The following is a 25,313-nucleotide window of genomic DNA, read 5'->3' as shown; positions in this document are numbered from 1 at the left end:
TACGCAAAAAAAAAACGTCGTTAAATTGCATACGGTGTGTAATGAGCAGAGCAAAAGAGAGCGGAAAAAAGTGTTCGTCGCTATTCGCGAACCAAACTTTTATACGAACCACACGAACAATGGGAGGTCTCGTCGAAAGCCGAAGCTTTCACATCACCATCTCACTCACACTACAACACTCATGTCAGTATACTATTCCTTTCACTCGCACTTAATGCAAGCATACGTTAAGTGTACATACATATGTCGCGTGCAGACGGGACCACGTCATGTTATTTCATCATGGCATGTGCGGAGAATTCATTTACTTTAAAGGTGAATTCTTTTGAACTCTCCGTCGTACACCGTTTTAAAACCTTTGCAAACATGGGTCTGGCCAGACGCATACACGCTCCATACGTTTCTACGGATATATATATTTCAAATGCGGATTCATTTTTGACCATCGCATCTATTCTCATTAGTTTGGGTATACATTCAACTTCCTAAAAAATAAATAAAATAATTTATCTATTTTTTAATTTTAGTTAAGAATTTGCCGAAATATCTTTCGCGAAAAAATTAAGGAGTGAAAGAGATAGACGAAAGCTATGTCACACTCCTCATACTATAACTTTTAACGAAATTATGTCATCGATTTCATTAGTTGTTTCCGCATATTTGTCAAAGGTTTTAATTAAAATGCACTCTGACCATTTTGACTGACAATTTAACAGTTGAAGGTTTATTAGAGACTTAATTTTACATAAGAATATTCGCTGCAGCGCAGGCAGTCAAAGATGAATGTAAAGCAGAAATAACAGAATGTCAGTTATAATTTACAGATCGGAGAAATGCAGGTGTTTACATACATACATATTTTAACATTAACATTAAATTAATCAAAATTAGTCCACAATTTGCAAAAAATCAGTATATATAGAGCTTTCTGCATTTTTCACAAATTAAAAGCGCCTAATATCAGTGTAGTTTGACCAGATGTTAATAACGAAATATTGATATAAATGTATGCACAAAATTGCTATAATACCAAAGTTCACAGGAAAATACTATTTTAATCTGATTTATAGATATTTTTTTGTAAGCCGAAGTACGCGTTTTAAAATTTGAAATAAGCTAGATTTCAAGCTATAAGCATTTTAGCCGCTTTCTCAGCTATTTCATTTTGAATAAAGCTAGATCTAGCTTGAACTATGCTAATATGGCAACACTGCACACACAACAAAAACTATTGCCTAACTCTTCCTTCAAACCTCAGTCAAACCTTACGCAACATCTCCGAACAACCGCATCGAACTGAGCTGAATAAAAGAGCAAAGCGCAGCCGGCAATAATCAGAACATTTTCGGAAAGGTAAGGTTTTAAGTCCAAAAAAACAGTTTAAAACATTATAAAGAGAACATGCCTCTACTAATTATAGGCATTTTTCGAAGTCGGGTGCGCATGGTTTCGACAGATGCAGCAATGTTTAAGTTCTTTGCCGGCTTAGCCACAGACAAGTATTTGTCACTTATTTATTTGCCGCCACTTAATGGTTTTAACAATTGCGCAGGCGTAAATTATGTGAAATTTGATAACAAACGAAGTTTATCAAACTGTTCTGCCATTGTCCAGCTGTAGATCCTCTCTAGCACTCGTCCAATCCACAATCGTAATGATATCCACACTTTTCGGATGCAAATGGTATTTTGAATTTGTTACAAGTTTAAAACTTTTCTGGAGCAAAAAAAAAGTAAACAAAGTTTCGAGACCAATTGCTTACTCTCCTCGTTCTCTCTCTGGGCACAGGTTTTGGCGTTCTCCCCGTTAGGAAAAATTTTTTTGTTCCGTTAAAAAAAATAAATAATTTAGTTTTTGTTTTGACACTTTTTAGGAATAATAAGAAAAATTTAATGATTTACTGATTTACTTTGGGTCTAGGCACAACCAAAGCTGAATACACAAATTAAGTGAAAGCATTGATTTGCACTATACTATATTCCTTTGACTTTGGCATTGCCTGCAACACTGCTTGCATTTTACCTGATAAACCCTTTAGAGTTTATCATTTGATGCAAATTCTTGGCAGACCAATAATATTCGGTGAACTCTGTTAAATGGTTTCCCTTGGATCATTGTAATAAAATCATGATTTATTACTATTTTTTGGTATTTGAAGCACATCATACAAGTTTTCCTTGTAGGAATTTTCCTGATAAACCCTTTATAGTTTTTAATTTGATGCAAATTCTTCTTATTATAATGTTCGGTGAAATCGGTAAAACTGAAAAAAAGACAATCAATAATTCTTATTCGATAATCACTGGAAACTTTTCGACTTCCTCGCATTGCTTATTGAAACTGGTAACAAATTCGGTTAATGATTTACCACGTATCATCGAAATGGATTGTAATTTCTTTGAATTTTCGACGATCAATTCATCTTTTATTTATAATGTCAGTATTTACTTGGCAAACCAATAATATTTGATGAACTCTATCAAATGGTCATTCATATTCTGCTTCTGAACTCGTATTATTTGAGATTCCAATTCCTGATTTATTACAATTGGTGTTTGGTTTTTTCAGGACATCATAAAAGTTTTCCTTGTAACGTCTCCCATGGCGCATATGGGCAAGAATTTTCCGCATTTCACTTAAATTTGGTGAACACCGAAAAAAAATTGTTACCAAAGTAATAGAATATATTCGGAGAAAATAAAAACAATGGTTGTGCAAAGTGAGAACAGTAACTGAACTGGATTTGACTTGTCTGAGCTTTATGTCGAAACCACCCATACCGCTAGCTTCCACCATAGCTCCAGACGAGGTGCTCTGCAAACTCTCCTCATTGGATTCGAGGGCCTGTCTAAACCTTCTTTCCAAAAAACGCACGGCTTAGTCCAGGAGAGAGAAAGCTCAATGCCAGAAGACTGGCCTGTCTGAACCCTCATTCCAAAAAACGCACGGCTTAGTCCAGGAGAGAGAAAGCTCGATGCCAGAAGACTGGCTACCGTCAAATGACTGTAAGAGCAGGGAATGCACATATGGCCAAACAACTTGCAGTGGAACGGAAATTTAAAATTAAGGCTAGTTTTAATACATTTAATGGTTGGTAATATGTACATCCTTTTTTTCAAACTGTTTTATTGTTTGTTTCCGGCTTTAACTATGGTTAAAGCCCGGATTATGATCCGGGACATGATACTAGCATGTAAAATTCTTTTAAAATGTATGTTTTCCTTTTAATAAGTAGGTACATATTTATACCTATACCTGTATTAAATAAATGCAAGTCTTCCAACTCCAGATACAGATATACAGGACTTCTTTCGCATGACTGCCTGATATTGTTGCCAATTCTTGTGCACATTGACCGTGGAGTAGCTGGTGTCTACCGCCGGAGAATGCATACTTAGTTGCCAGTTCTTGTATTAGAATCTGGATGATATTTTTTGGAAAGCTCAATAAAGACCCATTTTATCTCCTGGTTATTACTATTTTTTGGTATTTTCAGCACATCATACAAGTCCTTGTTGCGTCTCCCGTGGCGCATATGGACAAGAATTTTCCGCATTTCACTTAAATTTGGTGAACACCGAAAAAAAATTGTTACCAAAGTAATAGAATATATTTAGAGAAAATAAAAACAATGCTTGTGCAAAGTGAGAACAGTAACTGAACTGGATTTGACTTGTCTGAGCTTTATGTCGAAACCACCCATACCGCTAGCTTCCACCATAGCTCCAGACGAGGTGCTCTGCAAACTCTCCTCATTGGATTCGAGGGCCTGTCTAAACCTTAAATCCAAAAAACGCACGGCTTAGTCCAGAATAGAGAAAGCTCGATGCCAGAAGACTGGCCTGTCTGAACCTTCTTTCCAAAAAACGCACGACTTAGTCCAGGAGAGAGAAAGCTCAATGCCAGAAGACTGGCCTGTCTGAACCTTCATTCCAAAAAACGCACGGATTAGTCCAGGAGAGAGAAAGCTCAATGCCAGAAGACTGACCTGTCTGAACCTTCATTCCAAAAAACGCACGGCTTAGTCCAGGAGAGAGAAAGCTCAATGCCAGAAGACTGGCTACCGTCAGACGACTGTAAGAACAAACACTGTTTTCCACCGATCGTCCCTAAGGGAGCTATATAGTCACCCGATCTTGATCAAATTTTACATAGTCGTTTATATGTGTAATAAACTCCCCAATATTAAATTTCACGACAAAAGCTCATAAAATAACGAAGTTATTGAGAAAAGTCACTGTTCGTGACTTTGCCGTTTGTATAGGAGCTATATGATATAGTGGTCTGATCCGGCTGAATCCAAGATGTACAACCCCTGCAGTATATACAAGCCTACATGCAAAATTTTAGCATGTTTCAGACGGACGGACGGACGGACAGACATGGCTATTTGAACTCGTCTCGTCGTGCTGATCAAGAATATATGTATATACTTTATATGGTCGGAGGTGCTTCCTCTTCTATTCGTTGCACACTTCTGACCAAAATTAAAATACCGTCAAAGTAAATAAAAGTCTCTAGTAAAATAAAAATTGACTCATTGTCAGATTTTTTGTTCATTCAAGTGATATGGGAATTTGACCTACTTTCAATATTCAAATAGACACTAAAGGAACGTCATATATATGTATATATGAATATATTCATATGTATATACATACATATGTACATGTGTACATATTTATGTATGTATGTATGTGCATACAGATATGATTTCGTAGGAATGTGTTTTTGACATAATTGCGATTATGCATTATGGTTTCTGTGGTCACCCACCTCATATCTTTGACCTTATGCCTTTGTTTTTATACCCTTGCAAAAAGGATATAATTCTTTTAATTAAATGTGAGCGACGCATAGAAGCAATTAGCTTCGACCAAATATAGTGTAGTAGCAAATATGTTCTTTATTTATTATGTATCTATATTTTAATTCACAGGCTTATTCACAGCTTTTTATTATACGTCTGTCTTCTCTGATCGTAGCCCATTGAATGACACTCTCTCTCTCCGCTCGTCTGTCTGTCTCCCTTGTCATTGCTTAGTGTTAATTAACGTGCATACTGTTCTGCCACAACAGTGTTGGCAATTCCAGCATACTTATTGGTGTTCGTTATAGTTTAAACTAGTTATCCTACTACAATAGGATATACAAATATATATTCTTGATCAGCATTTACATGTCGGTGAAATTTTTCATGCGGGCTTTCATATACTGCAAGGGTTGTATGTCTCGGATTTAGTCGGATCGGATCACTTTATCATATAGCTTTCATAGAAAGCGTACTAACAATGACTTTTCTTAATAGCTCCACTATTTTCTAAGTCAAGTCTATTGTCAGAAAATTCGACATTTATTATTTATATACTTAGTAATAATGACCGTTCTGCATTTCATCAAAGTCGGATGATTAAATCATATATCTGTCTTAGAGGAATTCGAGAAATAGCTAGCTATATGCGCCGCATTGCTCCTTTGAGGAAACCCAACTATTTATATAAAATGTTTTTCCGCCTGGAAAGAGAAAGAAACAATCCAAGGGTATTCAAGCTTCGGTACAGCCAAAGTTAGACCTGGACCTATGGTTTTTATTCTTACTCTCCCTCTTCTTCTTTTCCCGGCTATAGCTTTTGCTGTCACTCTCTCTATCTCTCTTCCTCTATGTCCTTCGGTGTCTTTGTTGCTGTGTCGGAGTGCAACCGAAAAATATGATAAATGACATTTTCCACTTGTTTTCCATGATGATAATTTATACTCCGTTCACTTCGCATGCACGAATTAGTCGCCGACAACGACCCAGGCTGGAACCCAGTCCTTTGCAGTGTCCCGCCCACGACACTACGTCCCCATTATTCGGTGCTGGCCCCACACCACAGTAAATTGCCAGTGGCAACCATTTTCATTTTCATTTATTTTTTATACATTTTTTTACTTGCACATTTGCTTGCCAAAAATAACAGAAGCAAAAAAAAAAAAACGAGAAAGAGAGAACAAAAATGAAAGAAGTAAAAAGGAAGGAGAAAAGAAAATTCGCAACGTTGATGGATGATGAGTAATGATTGAAGCCATGTTGCCATCACTTCCCCAATCCCCCGCAACACCCACAACCGCACTCCCACTCCCACACCCTTCTCTTACGCTTATTGTCATATATGGCTGTTGGCGTTCAAATTTTACGTTTGCTTATGCCAATTTGGCTCCAGGGAAATTACATACATTTCGTTTGTATCACAAAAATTAGTAGGTAGAAACACAAAAAAAAAAAGAAAAAAAAACACCAAGAAGAAAAACTCAACAACAACAAAAATGAAGAAAAAATGTGGAAAATTTTTACTCGACAACAACAAGCATAATTTGACCTTAGGCTGAGGACAAGTTTCTTCTTTTTTTTTTAAACTACAAACACATGAGTTTGAGATGCTTTTCAGTGTTGTCACGGATTTTGGAGAACATGGAAAATGGGTGGAAGGCGAAATCGCATTGGCTTCCTGGTGGTACGAATGGCAGTAGGAGGATTGAAGTGGAAATTGTGGCCGCAGCTGTTGTCGCTCTCATATTTGTTTATCAGTTTAAAGAGCAGCTCTTGCACTTCATTAAGGCAAAATAAATACCAATTACAATTCACAAAAAATTTCAAAGGACCTAACTTATGCTATGCTAAAGTTTACATACCCTTGAGGAGAGCTGATTTATGTTGACTATAACTTGGGTTACAGGTCCAATCGTATTAAAAGCTATTCTAATAGCTTTAAAAAAAAATTGACTTGAAGTGATCGCAAATGCCGATTTGATATTAAATTTGAGATTGACAAAATCGTTCCTAAAGTTTTTATACAGATAATAATAAATTTCTGATTATACTGATCAAATCAATCAAAAAAAAGAAATAATTTTGAATTAACTGGATTGTAATTACCTCCCTTTCGGTACGGTCATTTTGAAATCTTCTTTCAGTATAAAAAAGTACTAAGGAACTCTGTGGCATCCTTAGTCAACATAAACGAAAGTTACATATTTCTTACGGTGCTCTCTGTCTATCTTTGTTTCTATCTCTTTCTCTCCCTCTATCTTTCTAGAAATAACTGCCAAAGCAAGTGCATTGCATTGCTTTAGGTGTTGACACTTTTAATTGAAATTTCCAATTGCTATATTTTGTTCTGTTTCGTTTCGCATCGTATTATCCTTTTCCTTTTAGCCAACTGTTCACATAGAAAATTCTTACTTACAGATGGATTTCCCACATTTTCATTTTCAGTCTTCGCTTTCGCTTTCATTTACTTCGTTTTAGTGACTCTGCCACTTGCAAACAAATCGAAACTGTTGGCGGCTTTTACACTTTGACACCTTTAGGTTGCCCTTCTACCACCGTTTGGTACTGGAGTGGGATGGGCAGCGTGTATGTATGTGTGTCCGTATGCATGTATATGTGTGCATTTCCGGCTCAGCAACATCGTCGTTCATTTTGTTATGTTTCCCTTGGATGTGTTTGTTTTGTGCAACTTAATATGCAAAAAAAAAGAAAAAGAAGAACCTGAGGACTAAAAAATAAATACAAACAACTCTTTCAGCTCCGCCCTTTTTAGACCCGACTCCAGTCTTCTTCCTGACTTACAGCTTACAGCTCAAGTTTATACATATTACACGTTGCCTCTTAACTGCTGCAGTTCCCAAAGTGTGCAAGTGTGTGTGTGCGTGTGTGTGTGGTGTGTGTTCATGGCAGGCGCCCAGCTAAGCACTGATTGAATTCTTTTGTGTTGTGATTTTCCAGCACTTTGGCGGACGGCTTGCCCCTCTGAAACTCTTTTGCGTGATGTGCTGCAGCTTGGTCTAGGTGCAAAATGTACACATTATATTTGCACCTGTTTGTTGTTGCCCTACACTTTCACTTTGCCAACCAAAACACAAAAAAAAAAAAAAATAAAAAACAACAACATTGAGAAGCAGAAGAAACTGCAAAACGGCGCACAAAGAAATGCAAAACAGTTGCAAAAATGTCGTGAGGTGTATAAAAAAAAGGATGAAAACTCTACATTCACTGCTGCTTCTCAAAGCACAAGTGTTTGGCCAAGACACACATAAAACATTTTTGCAGTGAGCGAAATTAAATGCCAGCATGACACTGCAATGCTGAAACCAAACGGCAGCAGCAGCCGTGGCCTCAGCGTGCCAAAGACAAAACCATTAAAATGCGCCAACTTAGAGTTCTGGTTAAGGAAGTGTGGCCCATATTACATAAAGTGAGGCAGATATACATACATACATTACTTACAATATAAGTACGAAATGCGTTTCTACAATTCTATTCTGATCGGAGAATACGGCGGCGGGCTAAGTGGGTGAGCTCATATTTTTGAAAGTGGAGACTTATGTACATTCGTATAAGTTTTGGTATCCCCCGTAAAAATTACTGATAAAAAAATAAGTACTTTAATTTACTTAATGAAAATAATATTCCAAATAAAAGACTCAACCAGTTTGACAGACTATTTGCCGCTGTTCCGTCAGCAGTTTCTATTCCTATTTTGATGGAATTTTACTGGCATAAGCCTTTCAATCTGTTACGGACAGTCATGGCTATATTGCTTCAAGTCCATGGTGTTGATCAATTTTTTGAACTTTTCAAATATTCATATTGATTTTCTCAACTCTCAAAACAACTCACATAATAACAAAACATTTCTATAGGTATTTAAATTGAAACTAATTTAAATTCTCTATTATTTTCTATAGGGTCCAGTTTTGAGGGTTCAAATGGCATTTACTTGAACATGAATTTACTTACCTGGTGGAGTAATTTACGGGAAAAAAATAAAAGAAATAAATGTACACCAAACAAGCAAGGCAGTTATCTGTGCCGATTCGGCCGTGCGTAATTAAAAATGCAGGCTTCAGTATCTTTGCTGGCCAACAGCTTCTTTTCGCTTATTGCATACTTTGGGGCGTCGTTTAACTTTGCACTTAAGGAACAACACAAATCCAGCATGGAGGGGGGACAGGTATCGGGGCGGCTAGGCGGGCGGACAAAACGTAAATATCATTTGCATTTTTAAGTTCGTTGCTTGAAATTCGGTGTTTGTCTTGGAATTTTACTTGATAACACAGATTCTTGGCTGGACCTGGGCCCCGGTGAAGACTATAAACTGGCCCCAGGACAGCGCCGACCGCAAAGTAGACTGTCGCTGCAGGTTCCACTCTTTAAACCAAGACCAAAAACGGGGCAATAAAATCAGCTAAAAGCAGCCACAAAACACCAAGTGCCGAGTCGAGCAAGGATCATGGCATAGCCGAGAGGCACGAAATTTATTTCAATAAAATGTGCATTAGTAAAAGGAAAAAAAAAGAAAACGAAAACAGAAGGGAGCGCTGTGTTAGTATGAGGGTTAAGAAAGAAAGAGAGAGAAATACAGAGTGAGGGATGGTTGCGTGCAACAAATAACTTGAGGCTTTTAGTGTAGAGCGCACAAAATACAAAACAAACGAAAACAAAACAAGCTTGAGCTATGCAACGAAAAAAGGCTAAAGAAACAGTTACCTCCAAGTCACACACACACCCAGACATAGATATATAAAAGCACATATTAATAGGAAAAGTCTCTGAGTCGTCGTTGTCGTCCTTTGCAGATTTGCTAATACCCCAAAGTATGAAACATTTTACCCATGAGTAACTCTATTTGAAATCCATTACTGCAAACGAGTCTGCCAACAATAAAAACTGCAAAAAAAAAAGTTTTAAAATTTACGTCAAAAAAAAAAGCAAGGAAAAGAACAGAAAAGAGGCAACGCAGCAAGGAAATAAAGCAACGAAAAAAGTCAAAAAGTAGAACAGGAACACTGGGGAGTCGGAGAGCAAAAGCAGGGGCTAGGGACGGCATTGGATCAAAACTTGAACAATAGCAAAATGCGAGGAGAGAGCAACAGCACAGGAATAAAAAAATAGGTACCAACGTTTTGAACGTTTAGCTTGGCGAAACTTCAGCTCAGTCTCTGTCTCAGTCTTAGACTTGGACATTTGCCATCCATCCAGGGTTCCTCAATGTGCCATATATATAGTACTCTAAAGTAAAGTGTGAAGAGGAGTGAGAAGTGGGTGGAAGTGGAAGTCAATAATCTGTGGTTATATTTTTACAACAGATTCAATTAAAGCCGCAAGCCAATATATGTACGTAGGCGACTGTAGAAGAAGCGGAAAGTCAACTACGGAAGTGACTGCGACAAGAGTCTGAATGGAAAACTGAGGACAGGTGGGAGTGAGGCCATTCGATTCAGAACTTTATTAGAGAGAGGTTTATTGAGGCAAAAACAAAACAATGTCCATTATAAGTCACGGAACGGAACATACAAATAATAATAAGAAAGGAATAGACGTTCTGCGGTATTTACATGCCTACAAATTCTTAACAGAGCCAAATACAAAATACATATAAAACAAAGCGAAGGAAGACAAACAAAATTCATACATACATACAAAGGACAATACCGGCAAGCAACGGCTCTTGAGGTCAATAACATGGCAGGATACAAATCAGTGGGACGTGGCTAACTTCGGCCTCGCCGGAATTTGTATACCCTTATAAGTATTCTTACCATCTACATATAATGATATGTACATATATCCAGTATTGAACAAAATTGACAGACTTATAGATTTTTAAGTGCAAAGGTAAATTATATTGTCATTCCGGTTTAATCAGAGACACACAAACCCTGCTGTATGTAGAAGCCTACTCTAGTCCTTAGGAAAAGGGTATAAAAATGTATTCAACATCATTTCGAGCAATTGATTTAATAGCCACAAAGAGAAAGCCAAATGCTGTTTTCAATAATCTTGTGAAGACAATGAAGATCAGATTTATTGAATGGTAACGAAACACTTTACTTGAAAATAAATGCACTATAAACAATAGGTTTATAGCTAATTTTCTCACAAAGCGGATTATAAAGTTACGTATCGGAGTAATAATTGCAAGACAATTCAAATGTTCCATTAGAACAAACATTTAAAATCATATTAGTGTCATTGCCAATATCTAATTAATTTGGCCAAACCGCAAAATGGCATAAGAACAAGTTTTAATTAAAATAATTCAAAATAAATTTTCACAGAGCTTGTTTGCTGCTGTATAATTCAGTTAAAAGTTGAGAGAGATAGAGATTCGAGTCGCTTGACCAGCCTTAGCCGACCTTAACCGCAGCAAGACAAATGCAAAAGCTTACATTGAAAGCCGCTTAAACTTTAAGTCAACTAAGCGGCTTACCCACTCACTTACTCAGTCGCCAGCTACCTCGCTCGCTTGCTACGCATTACACATCACTCATACGCCCCGATTACCGAGTGTGCTCCTATGCCTCTTCATCACCACGCTCTCAAGAATGAGAAATGTATTTCGTTTTCGTTTCCACTTAATATTGTTTACTTTATTATTTGGAATAATTTGGAATAATTCTCACTTAATCTACAGTACAGTTGTGCTTATGTATTTAGTTTAGTATTAGTTTAGTTTAAGTTTTAGTATTTGTTTATTTTGTATACATTTATCAAAAATACAAATTATAAATTACAAATGAATTCTGTACAGAGTTTTAAACGCCCAGCTGTCCAGCCTCCGTGATAATTTTTGCGGAAAAAAATTGATGATGATTGCCAGCGTCGTTTAACATTTAGTTCTCGATTTCGTATAATGCCACAAAAAATTATGTACAATTTCGTCGTCCACTTCACATTTGAGAAGAGAGTAGGGAGAAGTGAGAGCTAAAGGGGCATCTTACATACTATACTGATAGCGAACATTGGATGCCAGCTAGAAAGAACGAGGGGGGGATAGAAAAAAAAAGGGGAGAAAGGTGTGGGAAAACGAGTGTAAGCAATTTGTCAAGGGTTTTTCTTTTGCCTTAATTTTTTGTAGACTCACCTCCACGCCTACCAATCGCTCATCGTACTCACTGCTCGCCTGCATGGCCAACTTGGCCTGAGAGTGCATAATTGCATCGGACAGCGAATCCCTTTGATATGTAGAGGAGCCCAGCATTCCCGATGCCACAGAGCCGGCATGATTCGTTGGCGTCTTGAGGCGTGAGGTTTTGCTGCGGCAAAAGAACTCGACTATGGCCACCATCACGGCCAACAGTAATCCGCCAATCAATATATAATAAATGCCAGCAACATTGCTCAACGACAATTCATTGGGAGTGGATGTCGCCTCATGTGTATCCAGATTGGGATTGCATTCGGTTTTGTCATACCACCATTTGTTCCATATCTTGAGCAGTTCGCCATTTTCCTTAAGCGTGAGTACGGCCAAGTTAAGGCGAGTTCTGTGAGTCATGGTACAAAAAAACATAAAATGAGTGTAAGATGAGGACCCCCACCTGCCCACTTACCTCAGTGGCGAACCGATGGGTGTGGCCACACCGAATCCTTTTGTGTCAATATTTCTGCCCACCTTCATGGTGTCGCAAGGGGCTCTGGCATTTACATAGTCATTTTTCGGCGAGTCCACCAACAAGACATATTTCCCCTTAGAGGTTCTCACCCTTCGAATGCCCTCGTCGTATGTATGGACCGAAAGACGCGAATTGGCATTCATATATTCCCACATCTTTTGATGCAAACCGATTTGTGAGCGCTAAATGTTTAGATTTTAGCGCTAACTGAGAAACGATTCGAACCATTAAGCTTACCTTAAAGAAGTCCCAAGTGGAACCATGCAAGAGTGTGCCATACTGGATATCGGATTGCATGGCCAGATCCTCGGGTGACTTAATGGGAGCCACCATGCGTTCAACGGTGAGGAAAGCAGCCAGATTCGCTGTATACGATGAGATTAAAATGATGGTAAAAAACCACCAAACGGCGGCTGCAATGCGTCCAGCAATCGACGGTGGCGACAGGTCGCAACCCTGTTGCATGAAGGCAGCAAGGGAGTACCAGAACGAGTTGAGCAAACTGAAATCGTTGGTTGGGTCAGGAGTGTGCTGCGGCTGCAACTGCTGCGGGTGCGACTGCCCCGGCTCACTTCCAGCTTGTTGAGCTCGCTTCACTATGCGCCATTCGTAGGGAGGGAATCGTGTAACAAAGTAAAGAACTATACTAACACCCACATAGCTCAAAGTGACACTCATCTGGAAGAGATACAGTTATGAACAGGTGTCTAAATAGATTAAAAGGACATTATCTAACCCAAATTTCCTGCGAGAGAGGATTGAGAAAGCTAAAGACTCCGGGTGTTTGTTTCACTGGCTTCCTGATCATTATGGATATCCCCAGTGACATAAAGGGCTTAGTGAAATCAATGACACGTTCTCGTTCCGCTGTAATTGTCAAAGCCGCTATGGCTATATCGGCCTCCTTGCGTACCAGCTCACCCACCATACCATCCCAGCCACCCGGAGCATATTGATTCTCAGACCCATAATTTCCATCCTGCACAAGTCTTAGCTCATCTGGATACAAACATTCGACTCAAATAAGCACATCACTTTCTGGAGAGTCTAATGCACTTACATTTTATGCCCAAACGTTTTGCCAACAATTCAGCCATGTCCTTACAATATCCTTCAAATCGATCATTTCCCACCAGCTGTTCTCCATACGCGGCCTGCTTATGCATAAGATAAGGTTCCTCTAGCAAACTTGTCACTATATACGTATGATTCCTAGCGTAATCGGCTGTCGAACTTGATGCAAATCGTGAAAACGACGCCATATAATCGCCACGACTGCTGTGGTGCAAGGGGAGCAAACCGATGTCATCGCGCCACTCGGCCACCTGTTGCAAAGTGGAGTTCACAGACATCTCAACCACATGAAGACTGTAGTTGATGCGTCGGCCATCTTCGTCGAATCGGATTGAGCCGGACAAACCATCTATTTCCACCTTTAGCCATGGGCAAATGAGGTTTCCCATTAAGAATTTCAATTCTTGATTGTAGTCAGAATTTAGATTATGCCTTCAACTTACCTTTCGCAAAACTCTTGATATCTTTTCACCCTGTTCCCAAGGTGTTACCCAGCCCTTGTTTGTATTGCAGTCCAGCAAAGCAGTTGATTCATTTAATGCCATTGACGAACCGACCCCACCCCCACCACCGCTCCCGTGACTGCGTCGCTGCAGATGATTCGAACGAAACTGATCCGGCTTCTTGCGCAGAATGCGATTGAAGGCTTCAACAAGAACAAAAACCGCATCATACATCAATGCGGCCTGGGCCTGCAAAGGCAAACCATTGGTTAAATGGTTGGGTAAAGGCATAAAGTTCAACGCAACCAAAAAAAAAGAAAAAAATCGAAAAAAAAGAACCGAATCAAAAGAAAAATCCATCACAAGGAACTGAAAAAGGGGGAAAAAAATTACGAGAATATCCTTACCGAAATTGCTGGCATTTTGCTACCTCCGCCGATGCCGCCACCGCCTGCTGAGCCCAAAGGCTCCAAACGCTTCCGGCTGTCATGAAAATCACGCACCGCCCGCCGATTAGTGTCCACAATGCGAAAGCCGGTGATGTTGATGGCCCCAAACTCCACGACATCGCTGGGCCAGTGGTTGTCCATGACCTACGTAAGGCACAAAAAAAGAACCCCCCCAAAAAAAAAAACAATAAAAATCAAACAGAAAAAAACGACCGAAACGGATGTTAGCAATAATTGCTTATTAAAGGCGCGCCATAGGGATCCACATATAGGTAAAGGAGGGCAGGAGTGGGTAGAGTGGTGGTCAAGGAAGTTAGGGCGGAGGGAAGGGCGGAGAGGCTTGTTCGCTCACCAGTCCACTGAGCAGGTAATGATAGGTGCGCCTGCCCAGCTTGATATCCCGCACATGCTGTATGATGATCTCTTTGGCCATTTCCGCCGGGCAGTCGAGCACGATGCGCTTTTTGCTGAATCGTCCCAAATCCTCCAGCGTGTGCAAAAATTCAATGGCCATAGTTACGTTGGCAATGCGTTTTACCATTTGCACACGGAATGTTTCATTTCCGGGCTTCAGTTCTTGATAGATTTGCTGCAGGCGAAGTAATCCTGCGAACAAACAAACACACACAACAAAATAACAAAACAATTCACAAACAAAATGCTCAGATCTATGGATTGCAATGGCATATTGGTAGTGAGTTGATCCAAAAGTACAACAATCGATTGATTGCAACTGAATGATTTTGACTACTAATCAAACCAAACACATTCCATTGTCTAGGGTCTGTTTGGGTCAATGATTTAATTCTTTCGTTCGGAAAGGACGAAATCTGCTCATAAAAATATATATACCAAACGAGAAATAACAACATTTTTTTTTACCGAAGTCATCGAATTTTCATTTCAATATCCCTTCAAAGCTAAAGCTCTTTGTTTTGGAACGAGGGAGGAAGGTATTGGATAAGAAGTCAGCAACTGTTTTAAACTTATAAAATACTTTCGATACTTTCCGTGAAAAATGTGTGCCCAATTTGATCGAAGAAACGATTCTCACTAGCAAAACTGAATTAGAAATTGTACTAATATACGATTACGACCAACAAACGTCTTACATTTTCCGTTCGTTTGTCCTTTGCTATAACCGTTAATAAAACTCAAGGACAATGACTTTAAGCGTGTGGACAATTAGAGTGGGGTGGAGTGCAAGCACCAACAAATTTATTTATTCATGCACCACACAATCAAACAAAAAATATGTTCAACTGATTCCCTTTTTTTCCCAAATAACTAAAAAAAAAACCATGAATCTGAATAATTTCTAATATTCATGAGTAGCGAAACACATCGAGCGGTTAGTTTCTAATGTAGCAAAATAATTCTAGTGGCTACATTTTTCCATCTTGTCCATTTTTTCTCGTATATGAGTAACATCAAAACTGCCTCTGGTTTGTTAATTTTTTCGGCACTCGATATGGCTTAAAAGCGTGGCGAAACCCTTTTTTTTGATGAACGCGACTGGTAAAATTTAAACATGTAACCGATAGGCTAGGATAATCTAAGCCACGGATGAGTGAGAAAACGGCATATCCAGTACGGGCATCGCTAAGCATCACTATGTATGTATGTATGTACATATGTACCAATATATTAAATTTCAATTAGTGCATGGTAGTTCCTAAATATAGTCCAACGCTAAGCTGGGCTTTAAGGTATTGGTTGAAACCAAACCAACGTTAAATTTAAAAGTAAAAAATTTGTAAAATGTAAATTGTTAACCCGTGGTTACCAGATATTCAAAGAGTCTAACAGAGCGCAGATATTTTTAACGCAGAGAAAAAGACGTTTTCGACCCAATAAAGTACGTATTCTTGCTAACATCAGAAGCTGATTGGATATAGCCACGTATCTGTCTTTCCCACAATACAATTTAGTGCTATACGAAAACTCAATGAAGGTGTAGGAGTATCTTTAGAAAAGTAACTAATAAAATAGTTTTTACTGTGAAACATCATATCTCCAAATTTAAATAAGATCGAAAATATAGAACACAATTTCTGCTTAATTTTGCTGCTATGTGCTGTCAAATCTGCTCAAAATCACCAGAGCAGCAGCACAGTATTTCCGACCATATAAAGTAAGAATGGTCTTTGAGCATTGTATATCTCAGATTCAAATCATGAATTTTATTAAAAATATTCATATATATTTAGCTCTTAATAATTGGAAAGTTTCTTTGATTTTTTTTGTTAGATAATTGAGTTCTTTTTGTTAGTATATCGATCGACTTATATCTAACATCTGCCATAAACACAAATAACAACTCATTTGATTCTATTCCGTTCACTTCATTTTGCATTTAACAATACACACACACACACACACAACTACGAAAATCGCTCACTATGGCAAACAGAAGAAAACAGACAAAAAAAAAAAAACAACAACAACATTTTCACACGCCATTTGTTGCATGTTGTTGTTGTTGTCTTTTTTTTTCCTTTTCGGAGGTAAATCAGTGCAGCAGGCAACAACAATAAACACAGTCGCGTGAGAAAAAGCGGATACGGAAGTGCACAGACAATTGAAGTACTTTTTTGTGGTATGCTGTTGAGTTGGGTAACAACATTTCAATAAATAGCAACAACTAAAAGAACAACAACAATGTGCGTATCGCAACGGTTGTTCCAAACTCACTTCAGTCTTTCCTTTTTTTGGCGAGTTGTTTTATTGAACGTTTCCTATGTTGTACTCGAAATGGTTTATTCTACTTTTTCTACCCTCACGAAATTCATGAATGCGCCAAAAAATATGCTACCAATTTGTCGCCGTGTACGAGCTGAGCACAACAGCAGCATCAGCAGCAACAGCAGCAACATATAATGGCGCTGGTTATGTTGGATTCACTGGCAGAGAGGTGATGTAAGGCACTCCATGAGCAATGGTGGTTTTGGGGGGGAGCGCGGGCAGGAATAAAGAACAAAGCAATAACAACAAACTGCTGACAGCGGCATTAAAATATAAAGTAAAGTCCCCGCTGTGGAGCCTTTTTCGTTAACAATATAAACGCCCGAGTCGAAGTCGAAGCCAAAAAAAAAAAACCAACGAAAAAAAAAAGGAGAGAATAAAGAGGACACAGGCAGCTGCTGCTGCTGTTGCTGTATTTCCTTTTCCTGCAACAAATGCCAAAGGGAACAATGTCGGCCTACTTTTTGGCGCCGAAGCAAATATTAAAAAATGTACCCGAAACTCGGCAAGAACAACTACACCAGAAAAGAAATGGGCAGAGAAAATAATAATAATAATGTTAAGGCAACAAGAGAAAGAGAGCCAGAGATTCGGTAAAGAAAGTCCAACTTGGTAACTGCATAAAGTCATAAATTTTATTTCCACACACGCGCACATAGAGTCATTAACACATGACACAGTCATTCCCATATACATACATGTACATATGTATGTTACAAACACACATACAAACGCACACACATCAGCGTGTGAACTCTTTACAAAGGAGACAGACAGAGGCAGCTATCAGAATCAGAGAGTTGGGGAATGTAATCAGAGCCTATATGAAATTTTGAGCAGAGACTTTTCCTATTTAAGAAAAATCTCCATCTGATGACTCCATCTTTTTGCTTTCTATTCCTTTTTTTTTTTTCTCTCGTCTAGTAATTGTTGCCCGTTGCCTTCGTTCGGTCGCTCTTGTCCTTCGTAGTCGCACGTAGACGGCGGCAGGAAATTGCTTTGAAATAAATTTCAATACAACACACAAAAGCAGCCTAAGACTGAACCATATGTGTACGACTCTTTCCATGTCGCCGCCGTTGCCGCCGCCATCCCACTGCATCTGTCTCTGAGTCTTTTAAGCCGCCCAAGGAGCCACTCGAAAAAGCACACTTGGTAGCACTTGAGTATCCTGCCTGGCAACCTCTTCCTTTCGTTTTATCTTGTTGTGTTGCTTTTTCTTCTTCTTTTTTTTTTTTTGCTTTTTCTTCTCCTCGCTTTGTGCCGCTTATTTAATTACATATTAGCAAAAATGAAAAGGCATGAGGCATAGCAACAACAACAAAAGCCAAGTGGAAAGTCGCCAACGTGGGATAACAGATGAAAAGATGTACTATGAGTTGGTTAAAAATAAGCATGCCATATGTGTGATCTTTGATTCCCATTTACATAAAATACAAGATGAGTCCCCTTGACTTCTTCCCCATTAGGAGTTAAAAGCAAAACAGAGATGATTAAGTTAAATGTAATCAAAGGGAAAATCTGATTATGCCAAGTTTGTTTCATTGAAACAAATTTCAGTGTCTAACCTCTTCAAGAACTCTGTGTGTCTTAAACAAAAGTAAATGTCAATCCATTCGATCGATTTCTCGATTTCCCATACTCACCATCGTGCGAGTCATAGAGATAGATAATGCTTTGCCAGCCATAATACTGGATGATATCAATAATCGCCTGATGATAATCCGGACGCATGCTGATAGCGAAATCCAACAGGCCCGATGACGGTGTTAGTACCTAAAAGTATGCAAAACAAAAGATACAGACAACAAGAACAAAGTAAGAGTGAGTGAGGTTGGGCTTTAACAATGTAATATGCACGCTACATGAAGCAATAATAAAATGAAACGCGTTTCCGCTTGGCGCTTGGTGCTCAACGCTGCCAGCGACATGTAACAAGGAGAAACACTAAATTTACACACACACACGCACATCCATATGCATATATGTATGTACAGATGTAGAGAGAGCGAGAGTTAGCGAGTGCAAAAGGGAAGTGAATGGTGGGTTAGAGATTGGAGGGTTCTTCCGCATACACTTACTGGCTTGCCCTCTTTTTCTAAGGGGGCACGCAAATGCGCAGTCTTTGTATATGCGATGCCCCCTCTTGCCCATATCTTGATTTATAGTGATTGAAATAAAAGAGGCCAAGAGCGCGTCATAAATTTTTTTGTACTCCCTGTACAAACACACACACACACACACACACAGCACTCATAGCTAGTCGAGTAGTGTAGAATGGAGTGTAGGAGACGACTCTTTCTCGTTTGGTATTGTCTTTTTCCTTTGACAACAGCAACAGCAACACAAACAACAGCAACATCAGCAACAACATCAACACGTTCCTGTCGCATTCTCTTCCAATACATGGCTGTGGTTGCTTTTGTTATTGTTGCTGTTGTTGTTGGTAGTAAATTTTCTTCAAATTACAATTATTATGATTTGTGCTTTGGCTTTGATTTAGTGCCAAGCCACATAGACCAGCCAGCCGAGCCTGGTCTAGGGACAGACTCAGAGACAGCAATTCCACTTGGTTGGTTGGTGGGTTTGCTCACTTGCTTGCTTGTTGGGTAACTCTCGCTCGTTCTTGGCTAAAAGGCACCCAATGCTCCACTTTATGCAATGACTTCATTTTTATAATACACAAGAGAGAGGGAGAGAGAGAGGGAGAGAGAAAGAGAGAGATATAGAGAGAAATAAAAATCAACAACTTTACAAAGTGTATGAGCATTAAGTGCCACGACTGCTGGCTGACTAGTTGGCTGGCTGACTGACTGGGTGGATGGTAACTTCGGTGGGGGACTTGCCGGATTGATAGCAATTGAACATGCCCCTTTATAATTAAATTAAAATTATGGCGTCAAAAGGAAAATACAAAAATTTAATTGAAATTTTTTCAAGTTTATTTTTAGAAACGATTTTAAGCGCAGCACTGGCAAATTTGTTAATGAATTAAAGAAACACCAAGTGGAACAATTCAATAAGACTAAATTCAAATGTTCATGTATAAACATAAATATTATTGCCCTGGCTGCATAATATTGATGATTTTTTTTTGGTGTTTTGGTATCCTGTAGCATGTAAGTCACAGGCTGTGATTGATATCAGTTATTTACTTGTTCAGCATTATTTCAGCATAAAACATAGACATTTTGCAAAAGAATTTTTATTTTTGAAATTGAGCAAACTGTTTTTAAAAGTCAGTCCTTGGTTTTGTTACTCTTTTATAAGTGGGCCGGATACCTAGACTACTAAACAGGCTTGACTCACTATTTTGATTCTTTGTTACAAAACAAAACGAATACAAAATAATCTGATGAAGTCGAAGTATTAATAAAATAATTCTTTGAATATTATATTAATTTTGAAACAAATGTTTAGAGTATAGACTCTACAAAGACCGATAGTCTGTAGATATTTGAGCGAAATATTCATGTCCATATCCATATCCATATTATGCACCTTTTGACAAAAAAATGAAGATATATTCAACTTGCCTTTTTAAAATATGCTTGATTATATATATTATTACCTATATTTATATTCTATTATAAATATTTGAAAATTATTTCCCTGCTCTTTGTTTTGTTTACGCATTAACCTTTTCCTTTCCTTTCATCCGTCCGTATATAGGCTTCTTTCTATATAGTGCAGGCGTTCTATAATTCGTGGACTTAGTTGAATCGGACCACTTTATCAAATAGCCCGCATTAGAACGACTAGTCGAATGAGCAGTCAATGAGCTTTTATTAATAGCTTGTTTTTTTTTTTTGAGCAATCGTCATAATTATTTGTCAGCTTCTTATAGTTTCATCATAGTGCACGATAAAGGGCTATATGCACCACAATGCGTAACATTGAGTTTATAGGCCAGCAATTCGATATTGACGTTTGTAGTGGTAAGGAAGAGTATCAGATTAACTTGCATGGGAATATAAACTTCGGCACGACCGAAGTTCACCCCGGCCATCTCGATTCTTTTTTGTTAAGACTTCATTATGCATAACTAAGTTGATCAACTTGCCTGAAGCCCTCCACCTTCGGGTACAGACCACAAGATGTAAATAACCTAACACACACACATGCTTAGACAGATTCACACACTGAACGAGTGGGTGAGAGATAAAACGATGATGGAGGGAGAATTTTACAATCAATTACATATGACATTTTCCGCACTTTTGGCGCTTCCATTTCTCTTTTTACCTGAACGGCAGTGTGTGTGTGTGTGTGTGTGTGTGTGTGTGCACATGTGGGTAACAGGTAACTTACCTTCTCGGGGAACCAGGGCGTCACAAATGGCATTTGAAACGTGTTGGAGTAGGAGTGCAATGTGTCAAAGGAGTCCGGCGATACAGCGCCCAGCATTGAGTAGACTCCGCGCGAGAATTGATTGCAAACTGCAGCAGGAGTAAGAGTAATAAATTTTTGTCCTTTTCTGTTTTTTCAGTTTATTTTTATGTCTCTGTCTATTTTAGGAGCAGAGTAGAGCAGTAGATGGTAGAGAGTGTGATGATGAGTGGTGTGGAGTGAGGTGACGGGTCTAGTGCAATGTGAAATGTGTGCAATTAAATTTCAGCTTTGAGTTCGCGTATTTCCAATTTTCCAACCCAATACAAAAGAGAAAACAAAACAAACAAAAAAACGTAGAAAACGCTTACTAAATTAATGGTTTACTATGGATATTGTGTACGGTCTCTGAAGGAACAGATTGTGGGTAGAGGTAGTAGTTCTGTGACACCTACTCAGTCGTGATAATTTGAAGGCATCCGCCGTGTTGATGACATCCACATAAGCTTGCAGCTCAAAGCGACGCGATGTCACATTTAGATTGTGATTGAGCATTGCATATTTAAAGGCTGATTGCACATCATCTGTGCCCTGCTCGAATATGGCACCTGTGTTGACGAGAGATAGAAAGAATGAGAAAGAGGAGAATGATTATGAGAAGATGGCAAAATAAAATTTTTGCTTCGTTAAATATTTAGGCAGCTTTTGACACGTTGCTGCACTCACTGTTAATATTAAACGAAAAAAGGTGCACAGTACAGAAATATTTACACAAATGATAGCATAATGTTGCACCCACACTCACACCTACAGCCACACCCACACCCACATTGACACATCACGGTCTTGCTGAGGCATCAAGGAAGTGTTGATGCAGCAGTTTTGCACTGAAGCACAGGAGCGAGCAACCAGCAGCAGCTCGAGTCAGGATTTTCGTGTGCAATTGCAAGCCCAGTCAGCATGACTGTCACATAAGCAGCCATCAACAAACACTCACATGCACGGCATGGGTGTGCATATATTGCAAAACGACTGCAGGTGCAATGACTGGGATGGCAACGTATTATAAAACTAAAGCGCCAACAAAATAGGAAAGGCCAATAAAAACCAAAAAAACAACCAAAACTTAATATAAGGACCATCCTGCTCAGAAAGCCTAAGCTAGAGATCCCAAACACAAATTTCTACCTCGTGGAAAGCAGTTTCAAGAAATGAAATCGAGAGAAGAACAACAAAGCTCTATATTAATGAGAGTATCTTTGCATAAAAACAAAGCGGAAAGCGGCCTTCTAAGTGGCTAGTTATTGATTTTTAAAGTTTAATCGCAATGGTGAAAAATCCATTTAAATTATATCCACATGATTTCCAAATTTAAAATTTAAAGTTTTCCATCACAACTGAAGATAATAGAATAGATTATGGAAACTGTAAGTTTGGGAAGCCTTCACATTAAAATTGTAAAATATTTTTGTTAATTTTTTTGCCTAAAAAATAAATCAATTTTTTTATTTGCCCATATTTATATTGCTGTGAAAAATATTTACAAATATTTTTCATATGCCTAAATTGTGATATCAATATGAGCTCAAATTTTAAAAAATTTCGTTTCATTACGTTTTTATTCGTGATTTTTTGTTTTGTGAATATTTTGCTAACATTTGTTAAGATTCCATTTATGATATTGTTCAAAATGAATGAACCAACAATGTCTTCCGATTCCAATTATTTTTTATGTTCAACGTAAAGATTAAAGTTATTTGTCTTTTATTTTTATCGAACGTCGTAAGGAAACATTTACTTTTACTTGATGAATCTGCTTTGAATGAAAAAATGTCCAGCATTTTCTAAGAACACGCTTAGAAGTATGCTACAGAAAAAGAAAGCGACTTCAAGAACACATTCTATTACACACATACACACACACACATACAAGAAAAAATACAAAAAAAAACCTATGTATATATACACACACAGTCGCAAAGCTTTCAGCGAAACACATTGTACCACAATCCTAGCGACAACTGCAACAGCTTCCGACTAAAGAATCCCAGCTCCCGGATCCCGGCTCCCGGCTTTTGGCTCCCGGCTCTTGGCGGTGCTTTTGAGACTCACCTAATGGTATTTTCTCGGTTAACGATGCTGTTTGTTGTTGCTGTTGTTGTTGCTGCTGCTGTTGTTGTTGGGCTGCGCTAAATTCCAGCAAGCAAATGCTGCTAGCGCATATTAAATGTAAATATGCCAAGAATTTGCGACTCAAATGCATTGTGAGTGAATTTTATGCACTGAAGCACTCGATACTGGTTTAAGATCTGGATCTGCTGCCTAAATATGAATATATAATACGCCGCTTAGTTTTTAAGTATAGCCACTTAAGGTGAGTCTTTATACTAGTCTGTGATGTATCATTTTTGAGGACTTCACGCTAGTTCGGCTGGCACATTAAATTCACGTTTATCAATCGAAATTGAAATTGTTTAACCTTTAAGTTTCTCGCACTCACGAACACAGGCGCATATACAGACACAAACACAGACACACTCAATCACAATGAACTGAACCACGAGGACATACAGAGATCGAAACGGAAGTCAGTTGTCACGCATCCGCTCTTATCCAACCGAATGGCCACGCATTGTAATCAGCACTAAAAAACCTACTAAGCCAGCCCAGTAATAGGAAGCCCTGAAACGATGAACGTCCGATTGAGCGACATGGCGACAAAGCTACAAAGTGTAGCTTTACACGAATCAAAGAAACGAATTCCGAATGAGAGAAATCGTTTGCTCTCACTGTTGTGAAGCTGTGTACTAAAAACTCCTGCAAAGCGCAAATGTTCTCTCTTGCTCTCTGTGAATCTTTTGCTTTCTCTGCTCTCTCACACTGTAAGGAAGGAGTCTGCAAATTATGGAGTTAACATTTTGTTATCCTGTAACTGACCTACTGCGTTTCTGTTATCATCATATCATGGTTTACGTTATGCTTGCATTGCTGGTCTACATAATTGACAACATGAGGGAAAACGTAGGAGGGGGGAAGAGACGGGGGTGTCGAAGGACTTTTAGCTCTCATCTGCTCCATCGCTTGACACGCTTAATGAGTAGTTTGGTTTTTGTTTTAGTCTTTTTCTGGTTTCGCTTTGTTTTCTTTCGGTAATTACTGATGATTTGGTGAAAGTCTCGACAATCCTTTTAACAAATCTCATTACGTATAAATGAAATCTCATTAACAGGCTTTAAATTTTTGCACTATGCGAGCCAAAAGATGTTGGAGCAGAGGAAGGAAATTCCTTTTCACTCTGCCACGTCTAACGCCCATATTGTGCTTGCCGTTGTTGCCGTCGACGATTTCATCATAATCTGTAATTAGTTTATACTGCGCGCAGGAACTGAAAAGTCAGAGTCAGAGTCAGAGGCAGAGCAAACGGCAAATCGATGGATGCTAAAGGCGAACAAGTCAGGACAATTAACATAAAAGTTAATGGCAAAATTTTTTAATTAAGAAAATCAATGATTATTATTTTTTATGATTATATGTACTTATACCCTATCGACAAGGGTATATTTCTTGATTAGAAATATATTTTTCCATCCAAAAATAAATAATTATCAGATTTTAGCCCCCTTAAAAGTTTGTTTATATCGTATTTATCAATTAAACGATAACGTGTAATGACAAATGGGAGAGATTGATAATAAAATGAATGTATGAAAGTATCAAGTGGTTAGTTAATTCATTATATCAGAGCTATAGATCAACAAAAAGATCAAAAATAGAGTATAAAGTTATTTGTTATTAAGAATCAATTTGGCTTACATCAATTTGAACTTTTGTT

The 25,313-nt window shown here is 38.4% G+C and overlaps 1 protein-coding gene across 1 annotated transcript; it reads right to left on the bottom strand.

Annotated features, from left to right (window-relative positions):
• Positions 1–11,572: 11,572 nt before the first annotated feature.
• LOC6645009 (glutamate receptor 1) lies at positions 11,573–24,104 on the bottom strand. Its single transcript, XM_002067699.4, has 13 exons — positions 23,594–24,104; positions 21,937–22,089; positions 21,464–21,591; positions 18,799–18,928; positions 14,760–15,013; positions 14,366–14,551; positions 13,959–14,207; positions 13,502–13,874; positions 13,178–13,440; positions 12,679–13,119; positions 12,379–12,623; positions 11,910–12,312; positions 11,573–11,798 (listed from the first exon to the last, which is right to left on the bottom strand). Exons 1-13 carry the CDS (start codon positions 23,742–23,744, stop codon positions 11,763–11,765), a joined length of 3,012 nt encoding a protein of 1,003 aa, XP_002067735.1. The 5' UTR covers positions 23,745–24,104; the 3' UTR covers positions 11,573–11,762.
• Between the last annotated feature and the right edge of the window lie 1,209 nt (positions 24,105–25,313).

This window comes from Drosophila willistoni (assembly GCF_018902025.1).
Source record: "Drosophila willistoni isolate 14030-0811.24 chromosome XR unlocalized genomic scaffold, UCI_dwil_1.1 Seg105, whole genome shotgun sequence".
NCBI classification, from domain to species: Eukaryota; Metazoa; Arthropoda; class Insecta; order Diptera; family Drosophilidae; genus Drosophila; species Drosophila willistoni.
The sequence above is the reverse complement of the archived record's forward strand: the minus strand, read 5'-3'. Positions and strand labels throughout refer to the sequence as shown.